Source organism: Lepisma saccharinum, chromosome 10, assembly GCF_977018435.1.
Source record: "Lepisma saccharinum chromosome 10, izLepSacc3.1, whole genome shotgun sequence".
Classification (NCBI taxonomy): domain Eukaryota; kingdom Metazoa; phylum Arthropoda; class Insecta; order Zygentoma; family Lepismatidae; genus Lepisma; species Lepisma saccharinum.
Window position 1 is genome coordinate 36,116,915 of NC_139238.1, and position 21,145 is coordinate 36,138,059.

Here is a 21,145-nt window from a genome sequence, read left to right on the forward strand (position 1 = left end):
ACAAGGAGAACTAAGCGTAAGGGTTTATTATCTGTACTAGGAAGAAGGGAGAGCTATCAGGGACTGGGCCTACAGTTTTCACTATTTGCTTTTATAACGGGGTAACGAACCTAGGACCTTTTGATTATTGATTTAGGTAGTAAATTTATGTTACTGTGTGCTATTTAACTTAATTTTGAGTTTATTTTTTACCAAACTTTGACTTTATGTCAAACATTTTCACAGCTTATCCTTATTTTTTACAAAAATAACACTATTTGTACAATTCAGGCAACATTTTCCATTAAATTTTGGACTCACAAAGACATTTTTTTCAACTTTTAACCTATTATTTTACAACTTGATATTAATTTTTTACAAAAATAACACTATTTGTACTATTCAGGAAAGACTTTTAGTTACATTTTCGACACACTAAGTGTCTGTTCTCAACTTCTATCTGTTTATTAGGCTTATTATTACTCAAATAACACTATTTATACTATTCAGGCAACAATTTTTATTAAATCTTGTACTCGCAAAGACATTTTTTCAACTTTTAATTTATTATTTTACAATTTTATGTTAATCTTTTACCAAAATAACACTATTTATACTATTCAGGCAACATTTTTTATTAAATTTTGGACTCTCAAAGATATTTTTACAACTTTTTAACTTATTATTTTACAATTTTATACCTATTTTTAACCTAAATAACACTATTTATACTATTAAGGAAAGATTTTTAGTTATATTTTCGACACACAAAGTGTGTGTTCTCAACTTTTATCTCTTTATTTCACAAGTTTAGGCTTATTTTTACCAAAATAACACAATTCAATCTGTTCAGGAAAGACTTTTAGTTACATTTTCGACACACTAAGTGTGTGTTTTCAACTTCTATCTGTTTATTAGGCTTATTATTACTCAAATAACACAATTTCAGCTGTTCAGGCAACATTTTTCATTAAATTTTGGACTCACAAAGACATTTTTTTCAACTTTTAACCTATTATTTTACAACTTTGTTAATTTTTTACCAAAATAACACAATTTCATCTGTTCAGGAAATACTTTTTATTACATTTTGGACACACACACACATACACACACACACACACACACACAGAAAAAGAGAGAGAGAGAGAGAGGGAGAGAGAGAAAGAGAGAGAGAGAGAGAGAGATTTTCCAAGTTTACAGGATTATTCTCCACGTTTACTCAAATAACATAATTTAAATGTGTTTTGAATTAAATTTTGTACACACGAAGTGTGTTTCGTCAAGTTTTACCCTTTATTTTTCAATTTTATGCTTATTTTACCAAAGTAAGACCTCTTAGTCTATTCAAGAAAGAGTTTTCAATTATATTTTGGATGCAAAAGTATGTTTTGACAAATTCTACCCTTTTATTTTACAAGTTTAGGCTTATTATTACTCAAATAACAAGGAAAGTTTGTTTATTTTAGAGTTTGATGAGTATTTTGTTACTTTTATACTAGGTAATGTTTCTAAATATGTCAGGTAGAGCTCCATCCATATACTTTTGTTTTTGCTGTTTGGAGATGTGATCAGCATCACTCTCCATCTGCTTTTTATTTTATGTACCCAATATTATTTTGAGGCTTAGTGAATTCTAGAGCCTATTTATGCAGGAGAGAGGGCTTGAAAATTCTGATCTCAGATAACCCACAACTTTTTGTCAGAGTTTTTTAAAGGATATTTTATATTTATTATGTGCCACTAGAATATCAAAGCTTGCTTAATTTTTATGTCTGTAACGCTGTTATTGTATTTCTAGCTAAGGCTTACTGGATAAGGTACACGAAATGTTTATCATTTCGACTATTTATTTTTATACGAGGCCAAATGTTTAGTGTAACGAAAATTATTGTGTGTCTATAAAGACTGAAATTCCTTTACCGATGGGTCCATAACTGGACGCTTACCAACATTGTTCCTTTTTTTTTTTTAAATATAACTATTTATCAATATATTGACAATTCACAGGACAAGACGAAGTTCTCAGACGACTGACTATATGGACCATAGGTCCACTTGCTAAACTTTTTTTCTATGCTAGAAGAATAATTTAGCCTTATAGCCTTTTTCAAGGTATTTTTGAAGTATTTCTGGTTTTTTGGGTGCATCAACACTTGGGTTATTTCCAATTGGTTTATTATACGAGGCTACAATCACTATCTGAACACTGAAATCCTCTGATTGAAACTAAAATCTCAGGCTGTAACTAGAGACTTAGTATGTATATCGACAATTTATAGGACAACACGAACTTTACAAAGGATTATAGGTGATGTAGGACTAGACGCCAGAGCTTTGTTAACCTGCAAGAAGCATTTACAGCTAATATTACGAGGAAATGAGGTTGATTTTTTACTGTTTCACAAGAATGCTACCTTTTATACACCCAATATTTGCTTTTTCAAGTAACTACATGTACCAGAAGCACTTACAGGTCAACTCTAACTAGACTTCGATTTATTCTATATCAGGTGCTAAATTTATAAAGAACTATGATTGTGTATATTTCTGAGGAAGTACGCAAAAGCAGATTACCCGATTAAAGTATCTGAAAAACAGATTTTTCTGTGCAAGTATATTTATATTGACTGGATTTATTTAACAGATCGAACAGGAAGACTGCAAAATTCATTAAATGTACTATAGTATAGGTGGTTTCAGAGATATATAAAAAAAATATAAGATTTCGCTTTTTTTTGCTTCTGAGGCTAATCGCGACGCTAAGGGTAAATGGCGAGGAAATGTAATGGAGGAGAAACAGTCCCAAAAGTTATGGGCTGCATGTAAGTTAATACCACAGAGATATTACAGTAGGTGTAGGTTCTACCACCAGAACTTTTCTATTATAATAATACTGGTTATGCTGTACTGTTAGCTAAAGATGCTGATATTTGAGAAACTTAAAAGCTTATTTGCAAAATTTTAAGATAAATAATAATCTGTTAGACTTTAAACATATTTTATATCCATTCTGCACAAGATCCGATGACAAAATTTAAAAATTGTAATCGCCCAGACAGGGACTCGAACCCTGGACAGATAGGTTAAAAGCCTAACGCTATACCAACTAAGCTATCTGGGCACAAGGTATTCTTTTCTTGAAAAGTTAGTTATGTTAAGAAATATATTGAAACACTTGAGAACACTCTTGGTCTGGTTCGACAGAGAAGGAGACAACATTTCCAAATTTTTACAGACTGGGTGTATTTTTTCACTATAGAGGCCTTCACTATATGTAATTCGAAACGCTAAAGTTCAGCTAGCTTCCAAAATTGAGGTAAAGATTGTGTTTGGCGAGATCAACAAGTTACAATTATATCCAGTTACGGACAAATAAAGCTGAAACTCTCAGATTTACTGTACTAGCCAAGTTTTAGTAACATTTTCTTCACTTTAGTACAAATACCAAAGGAATAGGTATATTTTATTTATAATTTGACAAAATGTACTAGTATTTAATTCACAAAGTTAGGTAAAAAACAGTATTTTTTAAAAATATTGTTACTGCCTTCAAATTTTATGTTATTTAGCCACTAACAACTGGTTTACACTGTTAGGCATCCTTTAAATAGGAAAAGAAGGAATTATTTGTTTAGTATTTTTATATTTATTTAAGAAAACAATTCTACAGTTTAACTTAATTTTAACAAATTGTTACTAATTTATATATCAAAGTTATGTTATTTAGAGTGTATGAAGGCGTATAAAGTTAATATTTGTACTTATCAGTTCAACTAACAATTATATTTTACACACAAAAGATAATGTTTACAGTTAAATTACTTGAATCAGAGAATAATATTTTACAGTAATTGATTAATTCAGCTCTAGTCAGTACTTTTATGCATCAGAAAGTTTTCTTAATTTTCTATTACGCATGCTATTTTGGGCTATTTTTAAAATGTATTTCTAGGGCAAACTGGTTTAATTTTCTGCTTATAATGCAAAGTTGACAGTTTTCGCACAATGCATTGTACATTTGTTATATTCTCTACTTACAATCCAAATATTATGCTTATTTAATGTATAACTAACTAACTCTCTACACTTCTTAAACCCGAATGTTCATGGGTGCAGCAACACATGCTTTTCATCTGTCCCTGTCCTGATCAAGATCTATATACTCCTTTCCTTCCCTACCAATTTCCTTTAGGTCCATCTCTACATTATCCCTCCATCTTTGTTTTGGTCTTCCTATTGGTCTTTTACCATCAGGTTTCCCAACAAGAATCCTGTATACTCTTCTTTCCTCTCCCATTCGTACCACATGATCTACACACCTAAGTCTTCTTGATTTAATCATTCTAATACTATCTGGACATGAATACAAATTATGTACTTCTAAATTATGTAACCTTCTCCACTCATCTGTCTCCTCATCTGTTTTAGGCCCAAGTATTTTCCTAAGGATTTTATTTTCAAATATTCTCAATTTATGTTCCTTTTTCAATGTAAGGGACCAAGTTTATTTACTGTATTTAACTTTTATTTTTTTGTAATTAACAAAAATTAAAAGCTTATACTGTAGTTATTATATCTTTTTCTATCAGCTTATTTTGAAATCAATATTATTAGATATAGTCTTTGATTTATAACTATATTGCTTTTTTTTATCAATTTATCTAAGAGTACACACAGACAAACACATCTGTTCACACTTTTATGTACATAGATATGCCTTTTTTCAATATTTTAGTATGAAGATTGCACTTTAGCTATTTAAGCAAGTGTAGGAAAGGTAGGATTTCTGAGAATTTGTTGCAGGATTTTGTTGTCCAAGTATAGATGAGAACTGAGCTGGGAGACTGTTTTGAACCTTTTCATGAGAGTTTGCATGTGAACTGTATGCAAATTGAGCACTATTGACTGTGCATGCTTCTAAGTTTTGATGTTATTTTACATCAACCCTGTGAGACTGTAGAGAGTTTTCCCTTTTAAAGTAGTTTTTACTGATTGTATTTGTATATGTTTTGGGGAGTTAGCAGTTTTATGTTATGAGGCAGTTTATTGTAGAATATTTTTACCTGATGGTATGATATATTGAGTGTCTGCTGTTTTACTTGTAATTATTTTTCTTTTTGAGTTGTGTATTTGACTATATTTTGTCCAAGTTCGTAGTATTTAGAATAATTGTTATTGACTTGTAGGGAGTAATAATCCTTTGCAAGATGCCCTATACTTTAGTCTGAACATTATTCTTAGTGTTCACTTTTGAAGCCTTAGTATTCTGGTAGTATTATTAATGTAGAGGTAAATTAGGCTAAAATGTAGGCATTTTTCTGATAAATTATACTCACTTAGTTGTTTCAGCAGGTAGAAGTTGCATGATGGTTTACTGCTGATGATGTTAATTTGCTCTATGCTCTATGATTTACACAATCATAGTTCTTTATAAATTTAGCACCTGATATAGAATAAATCGAAGTCTAGTTAGAGTTGACCTGTAAGTGCTTCTGGTACATGTAGTTACTTGAAAAAGCAAATATTGGGTGTATAAAAGGTAGCATTCTTGTGAAACAGTAAAAAATCAACCTCATTTCCTCGTAATATTAGCTGTAAATGCTTCTTGCAGGTTAACAAAGCTCTGGCGTCTAGTCCTACATCACCTATAATCCTTTGTAAAGTTCGTGTTGTCCTATAAATTGTCGATATACATACTAAGTCTCTAGTTACAGCCTGAGCTTTTAGTTTCAATCAGAGGATTTCAGTGTTCAGATAGTGATTGTAGCCTCGTATAATAAACCAATTGGAAATAACCCAAGTGTTGATGCACCCAAAAAACCAGAAATACTTCAAAAATACCTTGAAAAAGGCTATAAGGCTAAATTATTCTTCTAGCATAGAAAAAACGTTTAGCAAGTGGACCTATGGTCCATATAGTCAGTCGTCTGAGAACTTCGTCTTGTCCTGTGAATTGTCAATATATTGATAAATAGTTATATTTAAAAAAAAAAAAAGGAACAATGTTGGTAAGCGTCCAGTTATGGACCCATCGGTAAAGGAATTTCAGTCTTTATAGACACACAATAATTTTCGTTACACTAAACATTTGGCCTCGTATAAAAATAAATAGTCGAAATGATAAACATTTCGTGTACCTTATCCAGTAAGCCTTAGCTAGAAATACAATAACAGCGTTACAGACATAAAAATTAAGCAAGCTTTGATATTCTAGTGGCACATAATAAATATAAAATATCCTTTAAAAAACTCTGACAAAAAGTTGTGGGTTATCTGAGATCAGAATTTTCAAGCCCTCTCTCCTGCATAAATAGGCTCTAGAATTCACTAAGCCTCAAAATAATATTGGGTACATAAAATAAAAAGCAGATGGAGAGTGATGCTGATCACATCTCCAAACAGCAAAAACAAAAGTATATGGATGGAGCTCTACCTGACATATTTAGAAACATTACCTAGTATAAAAGTAACAAAATACTCATCAAACTCTAAAATAAACAAACTTTCCTTGTTATTTGAGTAATAATAAGCCTAAACTTGTAAAATAAAAGGGTAGAATTTGTCAAAACATACTTTTGCATCCAAAATATAATTGAAAACTCTTTCTTGAATAGACTAAGAGGTCTTACTTTGGTAAAATAAGCATAAAATTGAAAAATAAAGGGTAAAACTTGACGAAACACACTTCGTGTGTACAAAATTTAATTCAAAACACATTTAAATTATGTTATTTGAGTAAACGTGGAGAATAATCCTGTAAACTTGGAAAATCTCTCTCTCTCTCTCTCTCTTTCTCTCTCTCCCTCTCTCTCTCTCTCTCTTTTTCTGTGTGTGTGTGTGTGTGTGTGTATGTGTGTGTGTGTCCAAAATGTAATAAAAAGTATTTCCTGAACAGATGAAATTGTGTTATTTTGGTAAAAAATTAACAAAGTTGTAAAATAATAGGTTAAAAGTTGAAAAAAATGTCTTTGTGAGTCCAAAATTTAATGAAAAATGTTGCCTGAACAGCTGAAATTGTGTTATTTGAGTAATAATAAGCCTAATAAACAGATAGAAGTTGAAAACACACACTTAGTGTGTCGAAAATGTAACTAAAAGTCTTTCCTGAACAGATTGAATTGTGTTATTTTGGTAAAAATAAGCCTAAACTTGTGAAATAAAGAGATAAAAGTTGAGAACACACACTTTGTGTGTCGAAAATATAACTAAAAATCTTTCCTTAATAGTATAAATAGTGTTATTTAGGTTAAAAATAGGTATAAAATTGTAAAATAATAAGTTAAAAAGTTGTAAAAATATCTTTGAGAGTCCAAAATTTAATAAAAAATGTTGCCTGAATAGTATAAATAGTGTTATTTTGGTAAAAGATTAACATAAAATTGTAAAATAATAAATTAAAAGTTGAAAAAATGTCTTTGCGAGTACAAGATTTAATAAAAATTGTTGCCTGAATAGTATAAATAGTGTTATTTGAGTAATAATAAGCCTAATAAACAGATAGAAGTTGAGAACAGACACTTAGTGTGTCGAAAATGTAACTAAAAGTCTTTCCTGAATAGTACAAATAGTGTTATTTTTGTAAAAAATTAATATCAAGTTGTAAAATAATAGGTTAAAAGTTGAAAAAAATGTCTTTGTGAGTCCAAAATTTAATGGAAAATGTTGCCTGAATTGTACAAATAGTGTTATTTTTGTAAAAAATAAGGATAAGCTGTGAAAATGTTTGACATAAAGTCAAAGTTTGGTAAAAAATAAACTCAAAATTAAGTTAAATAGCACACAGTAACATAAATTTACTACCTAAATCAATAATCAAAAGGTCCTAGGTTCGTTACCCCGTTATAAAAGCAAATAGTGAAAACTGTAGGCCCAGTCCCTGATAGCTCTCCCTTCTTCCTAGTACAGATAATAAACCCTTACGCTTAGTTCTCCTTGTTCAAAATAAAGTTCTCGCTCCAATCTAATTCGGTATCCAAAATCCTTTTTTCTTGTGTTCTCGGTAACCTTGGCTTAGTTAGACAGAAACCTGTTCTAACATGCAAGCTTTCTACCCTAAAACCCTCGCTAAAGCGTCCTGTGCCTTGGGGCAACCCTGAGCGGAATATTAATTGGCGGCTGAAACCAGTTCTACAAGCGACGCATAGCTTCAGAGTTTGACCCTTGCTGCGCATTTCCAGACATCCTTTGTTGTCTGGTTGAATCCCTCCCCTGCCCTACAGTATTGCATAGCTTTCCCCTGTTCTTGCGTACTGGTTAACCTTGGAAAAACCGGTTCTGAAAATCTACCGACGCGTTCTCTGATTGGTGAATCAGATTCCTTCTTTGTTCTGACGTTGTGACGTCATTTGACCTTGAACGCACACTCCCCAAATTCCTTTCTCGTCTACCTGCGCGGAATATTAATTCATTCTCTCTGTCTGGCATCAGAGCGGAGTCGAAATTCGGAGACAGTATTCTGTCTAGCGTGTCGTACCATCGTCTTTCATACCATAATGTAATGAAATTATTACATAGTACTAATTAATAATATTACATATCGCGGGTTCGAGTACCGGGACCGTCCCCAATCGTAATTGGACCTGTACCTACACCCATTACCACCGTTCATAGCGGTTCATAAACCATAGAAAACTTATTTTCAATATTATAAACATTAATTATTATCGATTTATACATTACATACTTTGCAGTAATGAATATAAAAACATATGCATAGCGTTTAGTACCTCTAATTACCTTCTATATACATATTTTTCATAAAATAAATAATTATATATTCATAAAAGTTATAAACATGCAAATACATAAATGTAAAGTATTCTAAGTACTTGCAAATGAATTCTAAGTACGCGCAAATTAATTAAAACCCGTGCAAATTAGTTATAAGTACATACAAATAAAGGACCACCCACGAAGAAAACATCCACTAGCGCACATCTCTACTACTATCAGTGTTCGGGAAGCTACTTTTTAAAAGTAAGTGGATTACAGTCACTTGGCTCAAAAAGTAACTGAGTTACAATTACTCTGATTCAGTTACAGTTACTTATGTAAGTTACTTTTACAGTTACTTCCTGCTGTAAATTTTCTTGAAAGCAAGTTACGTACAATCAATAATTATTATTTGCAATAAAACAGTAGTTTTATTTATGTTTCTCGTGCATAATATAAAGTCTTCAAATATTTATAATATTAACAAGGCAAGTAAATGATGAAACAAGAAGTCAGATTCGCTTGAAATATCATTCATCATATTCATCTCTCTATATATAAACAGTTTTATGCACATACCGGAAATATATTCTCTTGTTAAACAATGGCGTCTTCCTACCTCCACTACCACCTTTGAAATAAACGTAGTGAAGTCTTCGCGCGAAATGACGAATTGCAGTAAAGTGTGGATACTCTAAATTTAGCATTAAAAGAACCCCAACTTCCTTGTCTTCGACGATTCCACAAAAATCCTTTAATCTTAGTATCCAGAGAAGACACGTAGTTGTAGTTGGAAACAGGGTAACCAGATTTAGCACATTCCTCACGTTACAAATTTTCAATTTAACACTTGGCGTGCCGGAATGTAACTGTTTATAAATTTACTTCTATTGCAAAAAATAACCCAGTTATAGATTATACGTTTAAAAGTAACTAGGAAAAGAATTCATGTTTAATAATGGATAACGTTACACGATGATTCAGTAAAGTGACACTTGTTTCAAATTCGGAATTGCAACTAATTTTGCTTATGAAATCAACTAGCGAATACAAGGAAGAATATAAAATAACTCTTGCAATTAAAAAAAACATCATATTCTTGAAATATTGGTTTTCCTTCCAGCCCGGTGGCTACTGGAGAGCATGTGGTGGAGACTGGGAATTTGTGAGAGCGGCAAATGGTTCGGTTTGTTGCCAAGGAGACCAAGAGATACCTTGTCAGTAAGTGTTTCGTCTGATTACTTAACTCTTTCCTAAATGTTCCGATACGTCACTATACCAGCTATAATAATGGTTTCTTTTTTCTTCTTTTTAGCTCAAACAAGTCAAATACATTTTTGAATTGACAGTTTATGTCACTTTTTTCATATCAATCTAGTGGGGTGAAAACAAAATGTTGCTTTTGTTGTTGAGTTCTTGTTTCAATTTCACTTTATGCACAGATAGGCTAAACGAGACTGGACCTACAGTTGAAAGTGGAATCCGAACCAGTATGTGCCTGAACCGGGTATCGAACACGAGACTTATTGATTATAAGGCGGCGACGTTACCACTACGCCACAAAATAATAATAATAATAATAATAATAATAAGAAGAAGAACGTTAATAAAAGAGTTTACATCCTCGGAACTAGCCCAGGATCCACCAAAAAGTAAAGGATTACAGATGTTGATGGAGAAGTATCCCTAGAGACAAAAAGACCACTGCTCGCTGTATACATTTCCGATGGCGTAGTGGTACGCGGTCGCCTTGTAATCAATGGGTTCCGGCTTCGATCCCTCTCTGGAAGCACGTGGCCCAGTGGTTCGGACCACTTTATATTACAGCTTCAGTCCCGATTAGCCTATCTGAAACTAAAAGGAGACTTGACAAAAAAATCTACATCAGTATTCAAGTAGGACAGTTGTTTTATAACTGTGCTTAAGTCTCGGTCTTTTATTAATCAATCAACGCCATGTTATTTGCAGGGGTCCCGTGAAGTGCGAATGCGCTGGGTTCTTTGACAAGGATGTGAACGACGAAAAGAAGATTTACACCATTCCAGATGGAGAGATTGAGAGCTGTAGAGAACGAAACGCGTGCAGTATGAGATGTGAAACTTTGGTAAGTTATTCAAAAAAATATAAACCACATATTTCCACCTTGAATTAGCGAAATCTAACATAGTTCAGTTTGTACGTACCACACACGATCGTCGATAGCTGGGGAGACAAAATGTTCAGAAGGTTACATTTTAAAAGTAACTGAGTTGCAGTTGCAGTTACTTCGCAGAAAAGTAACTGGGTTACTTTTACAGTTACTTTATTCTGGATAAGATTTCATGCACGAATTTCAAGCGGGCTGTTATCAATGGCCCCACCCGCCAGAGATTATAGAGTCTTTCGTCTACTCCAAGAGTAGACGAAAGAGTCTCATGTGATGACTCTCGTAAGCTTTTTATTTTTATCTTTCTTCTACTTTCCATTTCGCTATCGTTCTATTTTGCTTCCTCTCTTTTCCTTTCTTTCGTTCCTCTCAATATGGGCGATGATTCTATTCTATTCTGTTCCTCTGATTGTTTCACTTTCTCTCCCCATCTTTCCTCCTTATTATCTCTCTCCCTACTCTCTCTTTCGCCCCTGTTTCTCTGTTCTTCTGTTTCTTTCTCTTTATCTCCTCCTGTTTCCTTTCGTTTCTATCTTTCCTTCGGTTACACTCTTTCCCTCTCATTCTTCCGTTTCTTTTTTTTCTCTCTCTCTGTGTTTTCTCTTGTTTCTCTCCCTCTTTCACACATACTTCCTTTCTTTTCCCCTCTTTCTCTCTACTTTTTCCTCTTCGTCTCTTCAATTTTCTTTTTCTCTTTTTTTCCCTGCTGTTTCTCTCCCTTCTTCTGTTTCGAACTCCTCTATTTTAGTCTTTCCTCCATTTCTCTCGCTGTGTCCACATCTTTCATCTTTCCTTTTTCTTCTGCCTCTTTTTCTATCTCACCATTTCCCTCTCGACGTTCTTACTTTTCGTTTTCACTTTTATGTTATGTTACCCATTTATCATTTTCTATTGTTCTTTGTGCCTTTCTCTCTCTCGGTCGCTCTGCCTGGGTTATTGTAGGGTGACCATACGTCCCGTTTCAGAGGAGTGTTTCAGTCGTACCGTCGATATTATTTAAAAAAACACGATTTGTCCCGTTTTATAAAAGTCTGGGAGTTAGCTTGAAAACCTACTTTATATTTTAGAGACATTTTACGTCATTTGTTCACTTTGTATTACTATTTGTGTTCTTGTTACAATACATTTATCCACTTATGCATGGATTGTATTGTACAGGGTGCGGCACTTAAAACCAGCCCGTCCCTTCATAAGATATCATTAGATGAACAATTTGAATGATTAAGTGAAATTAAAACAAAATCAAACAAAAGCAATACACCAAATGAAATTTAATGTTGTGTGTTAAGATTTCTCACCTTCACAATAGATGCTGAAAGTGTCCTCCACCCACTTCAACACACGTCTGAGCACGTTTCAGGAGATTCATGTACACCTTTGTTAATTCTTGAGAGGTGATGCTGTTCATGATATTCTGGATGGAGGTCTTGAGTTCTTCAATTGTGTGTGGATTTGTTTCGAATACTTTCCCCTTTAACATTCCCCACAAGTAAAAGTCACAAGTTTACAAGTCGGGTGACCGAGGAGGCCACAGGCCTTTGCTAATTGTCCTCTCTGGAGTAAACATTTCATGCACACGGGATAGTGAAGCATTTGATGTGTGGCTTGTTGATCCGTCCTGCTGAAAGTAACAGAACTGACACTCCTCTTCTGTCAATTGTTCATAAAACTCTTCCAGAATTCCCAAATACACGTTACTGTCTACTGTGGTTTCAAAAAATATGGGCCCCATAACGCGTTGTGCGGAAATGGCACACCAAACAAATCTTTTCGTCATGCAATGGCTGCTCATGGATTACGTGTGGATTCTGTGACGACCAATAGCGATTGTTTTGGGAATTTACGTATCCCGACAGGTGAAACCACGCCTTGTCACTCATGATGAGCATCAATGGATCCAAAACACCACTGGCAACATTCGTCAATAGCCATGAACAAAAATCCACCCTCTTCCCCGGGTCAAGCTCCCTCAGTTGTTGCACTACACTTATCCGGTAAGGTTTTAACTTCAGCGCCCTTAACACACGTCTACAACTTCGCTCACTAGCTGGAACCTGTTGACTTAATTTCCTCGTTGATTTACGAGGACTTCTCGCCATTATGTTCTGCACCTGCCTCCGTAATTCAGGTGTGCAGACAGATGGTCGTCTGTCCCTGGGAGCATTTGTAACAGATCCTGTACGCCTCCATTTCCCAATCAAATCCTGTATTGTGCATTTTGCTGGGACAGGACGACCTGGAAATTTATCCTGAAACAACTTCCTTGTTTGCACAAAGGATCCGGTGCGCACAAAAGCTTCAACAATTGCAACACGTTCAGGAATCAAATACGGCATTATCACGGCTTCACCCAACAAGGCCTGATTCTCAACTGCTTTCACTCGACCACGGGTTCACAAGCCACCTGTTGGTGAGAAACAGAATTAGTAACTCATGCAACGCCATCTTCTGTTGACATGTTCATTTAGATGTTTTACATGTTCATTAGCAAAGCAATTACATCGGGATTACAGCGGGCTGGTTTTACGTGCCGCACCCTGTACTTTTTCGTGAATCGCCCTGTACAGTATTCTGTATTATTCTCCATCCACTGCAAGAACGAAGTTAATGTAAACAAAATCACGTAACTTCTGAAATATAGCTACTTCCCTATGCTTTAGTTCTGTGCCCATGAATATATTGACCGTACCTGTGCAACTCATAATAGCTACGTATAAGGTTCAACAACGTCAATATAGCAGATACGTCGAGTGTTGTGGTTCTATCACGTGCACTATATTCTTATGCGCAAGTATCCCTGCATACATTAATTCAAACAACCAATAGGATTTATCAAAAGCCACGTCTAATATTAATATTGATTTTACTAATCATTTTCGAAGTTCTGGGAATTTTTACATACCCTCATGTGCCTCCTTACACACTTTAAATTATTTTCTGGCTACTTCACTCGTTCGATTTCTATACATTAATCTATTCTTTTTTCTTCTCTAGTTCAACAGATTAACCAACCATGGAGACCTGAACAAGATCACTTCAAAGGGAATTACTGTGTCCGCATTGGCATGCAGAAATTACAATGCTGATATACAGAATGCTGTGGTAAGTTTGAGTTACACGCTGTTAAACGGTTTCGTTAAAACTGAATAACAATTAGCCACTTGTGATTGAACCGAATAGTCAAAAGTAACAATCAGCATTTAGTCATGGAGCACTTTCACGACCATTGTCAGTATCCTTCCGCTTTCATTGCTACCGTGCTACTGCTGTGTAAGGAAATAGACCCTATTCATTTCAACGCTGATTACATGAAAAACTCATAGTTTTGAAGCTTAGAACAGTTGACGTGCTTTGCCTGTACAACACATATATGTGCCATGCCACTCGTAAAAAACAGAAAAGTAGAAAAGGATTAATCCCATTTATTAAATTGTGTGAATGCCGAAACAGTTGGTTTTGGAAAGAAAAACTTCAAATCTTATTGATTTAGTTATTTTTGACTCATTTTGAACAGTTATAGGGAAGAAAAATCGACAAAAACATCAAAGTTATGTGAACTTTGATCTATGTATATATAAACACAATTTTCCTTCCATGGTATGCTCTAATTTAGGTATAACTATTGATCTAATTTTCTCTGTTACCCCATTTTTCCTACTAGCTCTTCAACTAATTCAGAATCACCACCCGCCGCAGCATTTCGTTGCTTCAAACGTGCATCTTTTTCAACATATGCATTTAAACAATATATACAGATTGTCGTAGAGATAACAATGAAACTTTTTCATGATGAGTGATGAGTTACTGAACATACCATTATATTGGTACATTTACTTTAACATTTTATTTATTTTTATTAATTTTTCTATTTTTGTCTCATAGTCTTCTTTTATTTAATTAAAATTAATAATAGAAAGAAAAATACGAAAGTGAGTAGAAATGGTAAAAATATAAGAAATGAGTATAGAGGAAAATATTCAAGAAACAAATGAAGATAGAAATATATTTTCCACCACAATATGATACGAAAATTTTTACATTAGCGTAGGATAGGTAAATAATGATTGAACATATCTATATTAATGCATAAGGAGGGAACTATCGTTGTCATGCTTTGAATAAACCTTTTATTTATGAATTTTAAAAGGGGATAGAAATCACACCGTGATTTCCTACCCTTCGATCTGAACACTGGTTTTATTGCTTGCTGTGTAGAATAACAGTTTAAAAATTTCATTAGATTTCGAAACACTCTGTACATGTAAAAAAATACAGTTTGAGTTTGAACAGCCACAGGCTGAACTTTGCCCACGAGAATAATTTCAAATTCTAATTCTTATTTTCTTTTAGCCCGGAGCATACTGGAGAGCTTGTGGCACTTCCTGGGCACTTGTGGAACAAGCCAGAGGCATGGTCTGCTGCGCTGGGGACCAAGAAGTGAAATGCCAGTAAACCATTGTTGAGTTAACAATAGCTACAACCATAATCACAACAATTAAACTCAGCATTGGAGTTTACAAAATGCTCAGCAGATTACGCATGTTTTAGAAGTACAGGTTGATATTAAAGTATGACACAATACTTAAATACTTAAATAAATAAATAAATTGAAAAATAAAAATTATCGCAATGCTCTTTGTTTTATTTTTGTTACTTGTGTTGCTATATGAACTGGCTTGATTGAACAGCAAAACCACAAATTTATCAGGGAAATGTATATTAATTATGGCACAATTTTACACACATTTGTCCCGCACCTTGGCCGTGCATCATGCTTCGGGCTCCGGCTACGGGACGCCCAGGTTCGAGTCTTCTCGGGGTAAAGAGTAACAACTTTTTCTCCTAAGGTGTCGGCCCGTGTACAAGACCAGTGGCCACACACCATCATGAGAAAAGTGAGAAGCTACGAATAAGTAGCGTAACCCGGTCATGAAAACCTACAACAACGATTGGGGATTCGTCGTGCTGACCACACGTCACCCCGTAACTGGTAGGATGATCTTCCATCTCGGATGAGAGGGCAGTCGGTAGGACCGTAGATAGGCCCGCCCGGACCCTCAATGGGCTGTTGCCACGGGTAATTATTACATACACTTTGATAGATGATTATTTTATTGTTTGAATTCAGTTTTAGGTCCAATTTATGCACAAAAAGGCTAATCGAGATTGGACCTACAGTTTAACATAAGATCGGAACAAGCTGTGCCTCCTCCGGGTTTTGAACCCGGATACCCTTGATAACACACGAGACGTGACCATATCGGGGAGGCCCTGATTGTAACCTTTGGGAAGGGGTAGATGGTGTCTACTAGTACCACTAACAAAATGTACCTATGGGCAAAATACTCAATCCCTTACAAGGACATGAATCATTATTACAATTTGGAGCCATGTCCAGTTAAGGAAAAAAGTGGAGATGCCGGGGATCGAACCCGGGGCCTTTCACATGCAAAGCGAACGCTCTACCACTGAGCTACATCCCCGGACTACGACTTGTGTATGTTTAGTAGCGTACACTTGACGATGCGTGTCTGGATCAGCAGGGGCACCGTAAGAAAAATGCTCTGTCCTCCTCACCGAATGTAGATGCTAGCAACAGGTATTACAGCTAGGAGATATGTTCTAACAGCAATAAGCCTGAACTGCCTAACCTACTCACGATACATCTACTAGCAGAAATAAACATGTAGATAGTTTTTGATTAATTTTAGTATTCGATGCATGCGTGAGTAGCTTAGGCAGGTAAGGTTTCCTTCGTAAAACGTAGGTGTAAGAACGAAGGAGCGATATTCTCTGAAGGTACTAAATGTCAACTTCTCTTCCTCGTAATAAGAATAACCCTGGACTGCATTATTGCAGACTAACGAGGTTCTGGCGCAGAGGCGCGTGAAGGGGTGTTTGCGAACCTCTTAATTTTCTTCCGCACCCCATTTTCAAAACTTACTTTCAACCTAATGAGATGTTACGTTACGTTATGCTATTAAAACAATGTCGTTACTTTGGGCGTAGAATGTTAGGTATTGAAGTGATAACACTATTATTCTATTCAACAGGCAATCCATTGGTCCTGAAGGCCTCTCCGATGGCGCAGTGGTAAAAAAGGTATACGAGGACAAAGGTATACTGGCGTTTCATGATAAATATCAGAGATCATTCATAAAGAATGGAATACAGTTTCAAGGAACTTATTTTTGTCAAATTCGCCTTTATTTACTAAATAAAGAACAAATTATATTAAAAATTTCACCTAACAAATAAAATATAAACAACCAAAAATTAATTATTACTACAATCGTCGCCTTCTAATCAAGGAGTCCCGGGTTCGATACCCGGTGGAGGCACGGTGGTTCGGAGCTCACTTTAAACTGTAGGCCCAGTCCCGATTAGCCTTACTGTGCATAAAGTGGAGTTAAAACACCAAATCAATCAACCAATGGTCCTGAAAAAGAAATCGCACTTACTTTCCTGTACTGGCTGCGGTCATACAAATATCAACGGCCATTATACTCATAATTGTTTATACTTTTGTTTATTCCGGTGGCGTTTTCGATAACTACAGCTCAGTGTGAGTTGTTGCATGTTTTTTTTTTTTTTTCATTGGCTTTGTTGATAGAAAACAGTTTTGTTCTCCACCTACTTGTTCTATCTCTATTCTCAAAATGGAACAGCAACAAAAATTATAGTTGCCCGGGAAATTATTTAACACCAACCGGTAGATTATTCGTTGCTGTTGTTGTTGTTGTTGTTGTTTCTGCACACTTCTATGAACGGGAATCAGCCTGATAATTACATGAAACTGACTACATGATTTCGTATTTTTTTAAGTGTGATTTTATTTGCAAATATACTAGAACTTCAGGTTGCATAGCTATTTTCTTTTACCCAACGCACACAAATTAAACACTCAGCAGTAGTATCTGATATCTGTGCACCGGGAAAAGTTACAATAAGGCAAATAACTGTTTATCAACAAAATGTTAGATGTTTATGGAAAGGATACAAAGTGAATCCAGTTACTATTTAAATAGTGCACTCGAGCCTGAACTTTGCACCAATGCCGAAGTATTTTCGGTTCAATTTCAATTATATGATTTTTGTAACAACAACAACAATAATAAAGGTAAATATAAGTTCCTGGAAAGATATGAAGTGTTACTCTGTCCCCTCCTCCCTCGGGAGAAAAAATTATGCGGGAGCGCTTGCATGCATGTTTGATGTTTTCTATATTTTCAACATCGCATCCCCTACATTTCATTCCGCACCCCCTCATCACCCCTGCATGATTAATCCTGGCGCCGCCGCTGCTCTGGCGTCTCCTCTATGCGTGTTTATGACTGTCCTTTTATCAATATTAACTTATCACCTTTCTTCCTTATTTTCGCGATCAACTTAAAGTGTAGAAAAGCGAGGTAAAATAAAACAAGTCCAGCGTCGCGATTAGCCAACCTCTCATCGTACTGTACCCTGGATGCATTTTGCAGGCTAAAGAGGCTCAGGCGTCTGGACTCATAGCCAGTATAATTCTCTGTGGGGCTTGTATCCTGTCCATGCGAGTTCGCGAGAGTTCTTTCATCATTTTCATGTCATCACCATTCATCCTCACCTTCGCGAATCGCGATTAGCCAAAGTGGCAAAAAGAGCAAAGTAGACTAAATTATAATGAAATAAAATTATTCACGAACCGATACGAAACTGTGGAAACCAGACACGTATCCAAGGGGGGCTTAGGGGGCTCGAGCCCCCCCGAAAGTTTTCGGTTTATACTAGATAAATGAGGTTTTTGGTTTCTTGTGGTGTGAAATAAGATAATGTGACGATAATTTAAGGAGAGAAATGATTATCGAGGCAAGACGGAGAATGTTCTGTAACCCTGTTATTGATACTAGCAATCCCGGTATACATTAGATAAAATTAGGTTTTCGGCTTCTTGAATAATGTGACTATTAAGGAGAGAAATAATTATCGAGGCAAGACGGAGAATGTTCTTTAACCCTGTTGTTGATAATTGATAACATTGCACGTAAACTTTTATTGAGCTTTCAGTTTTCTCGCAGCGAACTTAAGCTCTATGTAGAGACTTGTCACCATTCGGAAGCTGCAAAACAAAGGTAGCTCCACGCGTAGAGATATTCGTTGTAATTTCTAATCTCTGGAAGGCTCGAGAGGGAATGATCTTGAATAAGAGGAGTCGAACTACTGGCAATATTTATGAATCGTTTATCTGCGGAACGTTCTAGAATATAATGAAGATATAAATAAGCGTGAATTAGAACCATTCCTAAATAGAAATTCTTTGACCGAACCTTGGATCCAATGAGAAAAATGGCGTTGTCTCTGACAACATTTACTTTTAAGCGTTCAATTCAAGGACTTTATGACCAATCAGCATTGGGCATACATGCCCACACACAAATAACCACAGACCAACCTAAGTACAATGACCAACAGGTTAGCATCAATTAGAATCATGGGTAATGTTTACCAACCAGTTGTTACACTCATGGGAGGCGTAGAAGTGCCTTATTTATAAAGAATCAACAATTTTTAGGCTGACAGTAGTCATCTTGAATAACAAAAACCATGTGCTCCAAATCACATGTTTATTAAATCTTTTATCCTTTATTGAAAATCAAAGATAACACTTACCCATAGGTAGAATAATGCCTAATTTACTAAAAGTAAATTCATTTGCAATTATCTGGCATAATTAAGCCAGAAAAGGTGAAAAAACACTTTTGTTTACACTTTTTAAGCAAGTGATAACTCCGCCATCTGGTGGGAGAAAGTGGCACTTCTCCCACAGACAAGTAAAGGTCTCAGAGGACTCCAGCTGGCCAATGAGAAGCCCTCAAGGCTTTGACGTCACAGAGCAGACTTTCAGATGGCCTATTGTGTTCTGAGCTTGCTATTGAAGCTCACTTGTATTCCAGACCCACCTGAGAGCAGGTCACCTGTGAAGTTGCTGGCAGAATCCAGTGTGGTAATGGCCGCCTGTGCCAGCAACAAAGGATGCACAAGGGAAACAGGGATCTAAGGTCCAGTTATAGTAAACATGGACCTAAGTGTGTGTGACCAAGTGGGATATTGTGTCCAAAACAACATTTAATGATCCTAGTAAAAATTTCAGCAATATAGCGAGTTTTTGTGTCCCTCATCCAAAGTGGAAAGCCAGACCACATGGTCGGCAGAACTGACGCCATAACAGCATCCATAGGATATCAACTAATATCCAAGTTGTTCTCAGCCCTCCATGCAAGAGAAGCCAGGAAAACTCATCCATCACTCCCCCAAAGCCTTTGTTACACCAAGGGAGGAGTGAATTACCATTTCTTAGTGTTGTGTACCCCAAAATTGCCCATGTGTCGGGATGTGGCTATGAAGGGTGAAATAGTGTGTGTACGGCCCCAGGTATGAATAGCATAATGTGAAAACGGCTGGTATGTAAGTACAGAATCTTTTGTATATCTTTTTTGTGTGTTATGTACAGTGAAATGCTCATGTTTGGTGGTAGCTATGCCACAAGCGGTGTTTTTTATGAATAAATATGTCGTTCAAAGGTGTCTGACCTTCTATCATTGAAGTGAATCATAAGCCTACCAAGGCCTCCCCTGGATACTGCTTATTAAATTTAGGCTAAAGTTCGTCTGTTGCTTAACAGGTATCTCAAGGGATACCTGTTATTATACGGAACACCACACGTGGGATAGAGTCTGCGTGTGGCCGCGTAAAGCGTGGCTCTCTCTTTCGTTTTTGCTGTTTTTGATATATTATATATATTCAAAGTCAAACTTTAAAACAAGCTTAAACGAATTTACAAAAACAACACCTCCCCTTATAACTTGTTCATGATTTATTTGATCGTGTACAAGGTGCTTTACTTCAGTCTTCAATACGAAATGATAAAAACTTCTGGTGACTTATTTTTTTAAAAATGTATACGAGATAAAGAGTGGCGTTCCCAGGATTCTCGGAAGGGAGAGGGGTTACACATACTATTTTTGGTGGTCAGTCCTCATTTTGCCATCTTTTCCTGTCTTTGACGTTCTTTTTTTTTTTTTTTTAAGGAATACTGGGTCAAATGGTGTTATGACCCCACCAACTCTCCCTTGAGCACGTCACTGGCGATATATGAGTAAGCATTTAATCATATTGGGAGACGAAACATTAGATGCGTTTGGAATGGAAGGAATTCTGTTTCGCGATCCAGCTGTATTCTAGAAGACTTGCTTTAATTGCTTCGTGCTGATGTGTGACAAGACTACGGAAGCTGTGACAGACAATTTTGAACACTTGCGAGATGCTTAG

The 21,145-nt window shown here is 35.6% G+C and overlaps 1 protein-coding gene and 1 non-coding gene across 2 annotated transcripts in view; one reads left to right on the forward strand and one right to left on the reverse strand.

Annotated features, from left to right (window-relative positions):
* LOC145994327 (uncharacterized) overlaps positions 1-15,412 on the forward strand; it is a 43,622-nt gene extending 28,210 nt beyond the window's left edge. Inside the window, exons 5-8 of the mRNA XM_083130435.1 lie at positions 9,818-9,915; positions 10,663-10,798; positions 13,835-13,942; positions 15,191-15,412. Of these exons, the coding sequence (XP_082986561.1) occupies positions 9,818-9,915; positions 10,663-10,798; positions 13,835-13,942; positions 15,191-15,292 (444 nt within the window). The 3' untranslated portion in view covers positions 15,293-15,412. The remainder of the gene's footprint in view (positions 1-9,817; positions 9,916-10,662; positions 10,799-13,834; positions 13,943-15,190) is intronic.
* An 839-nt stretch (positions 15,413-16,251) lies between these two features.
* On the reverse strand, positions 16,252-16,323 carry TRNAA-UGC (transfer RNA alanine (anticodon UGC)). Its single transcript has one exon. It is a non-coding gene; the product is annotated as a tRNA-Ala (tRNA).
* Between the last annotated feature and the right edge of the window lie 4,822 nt (positions 16,324-21,145).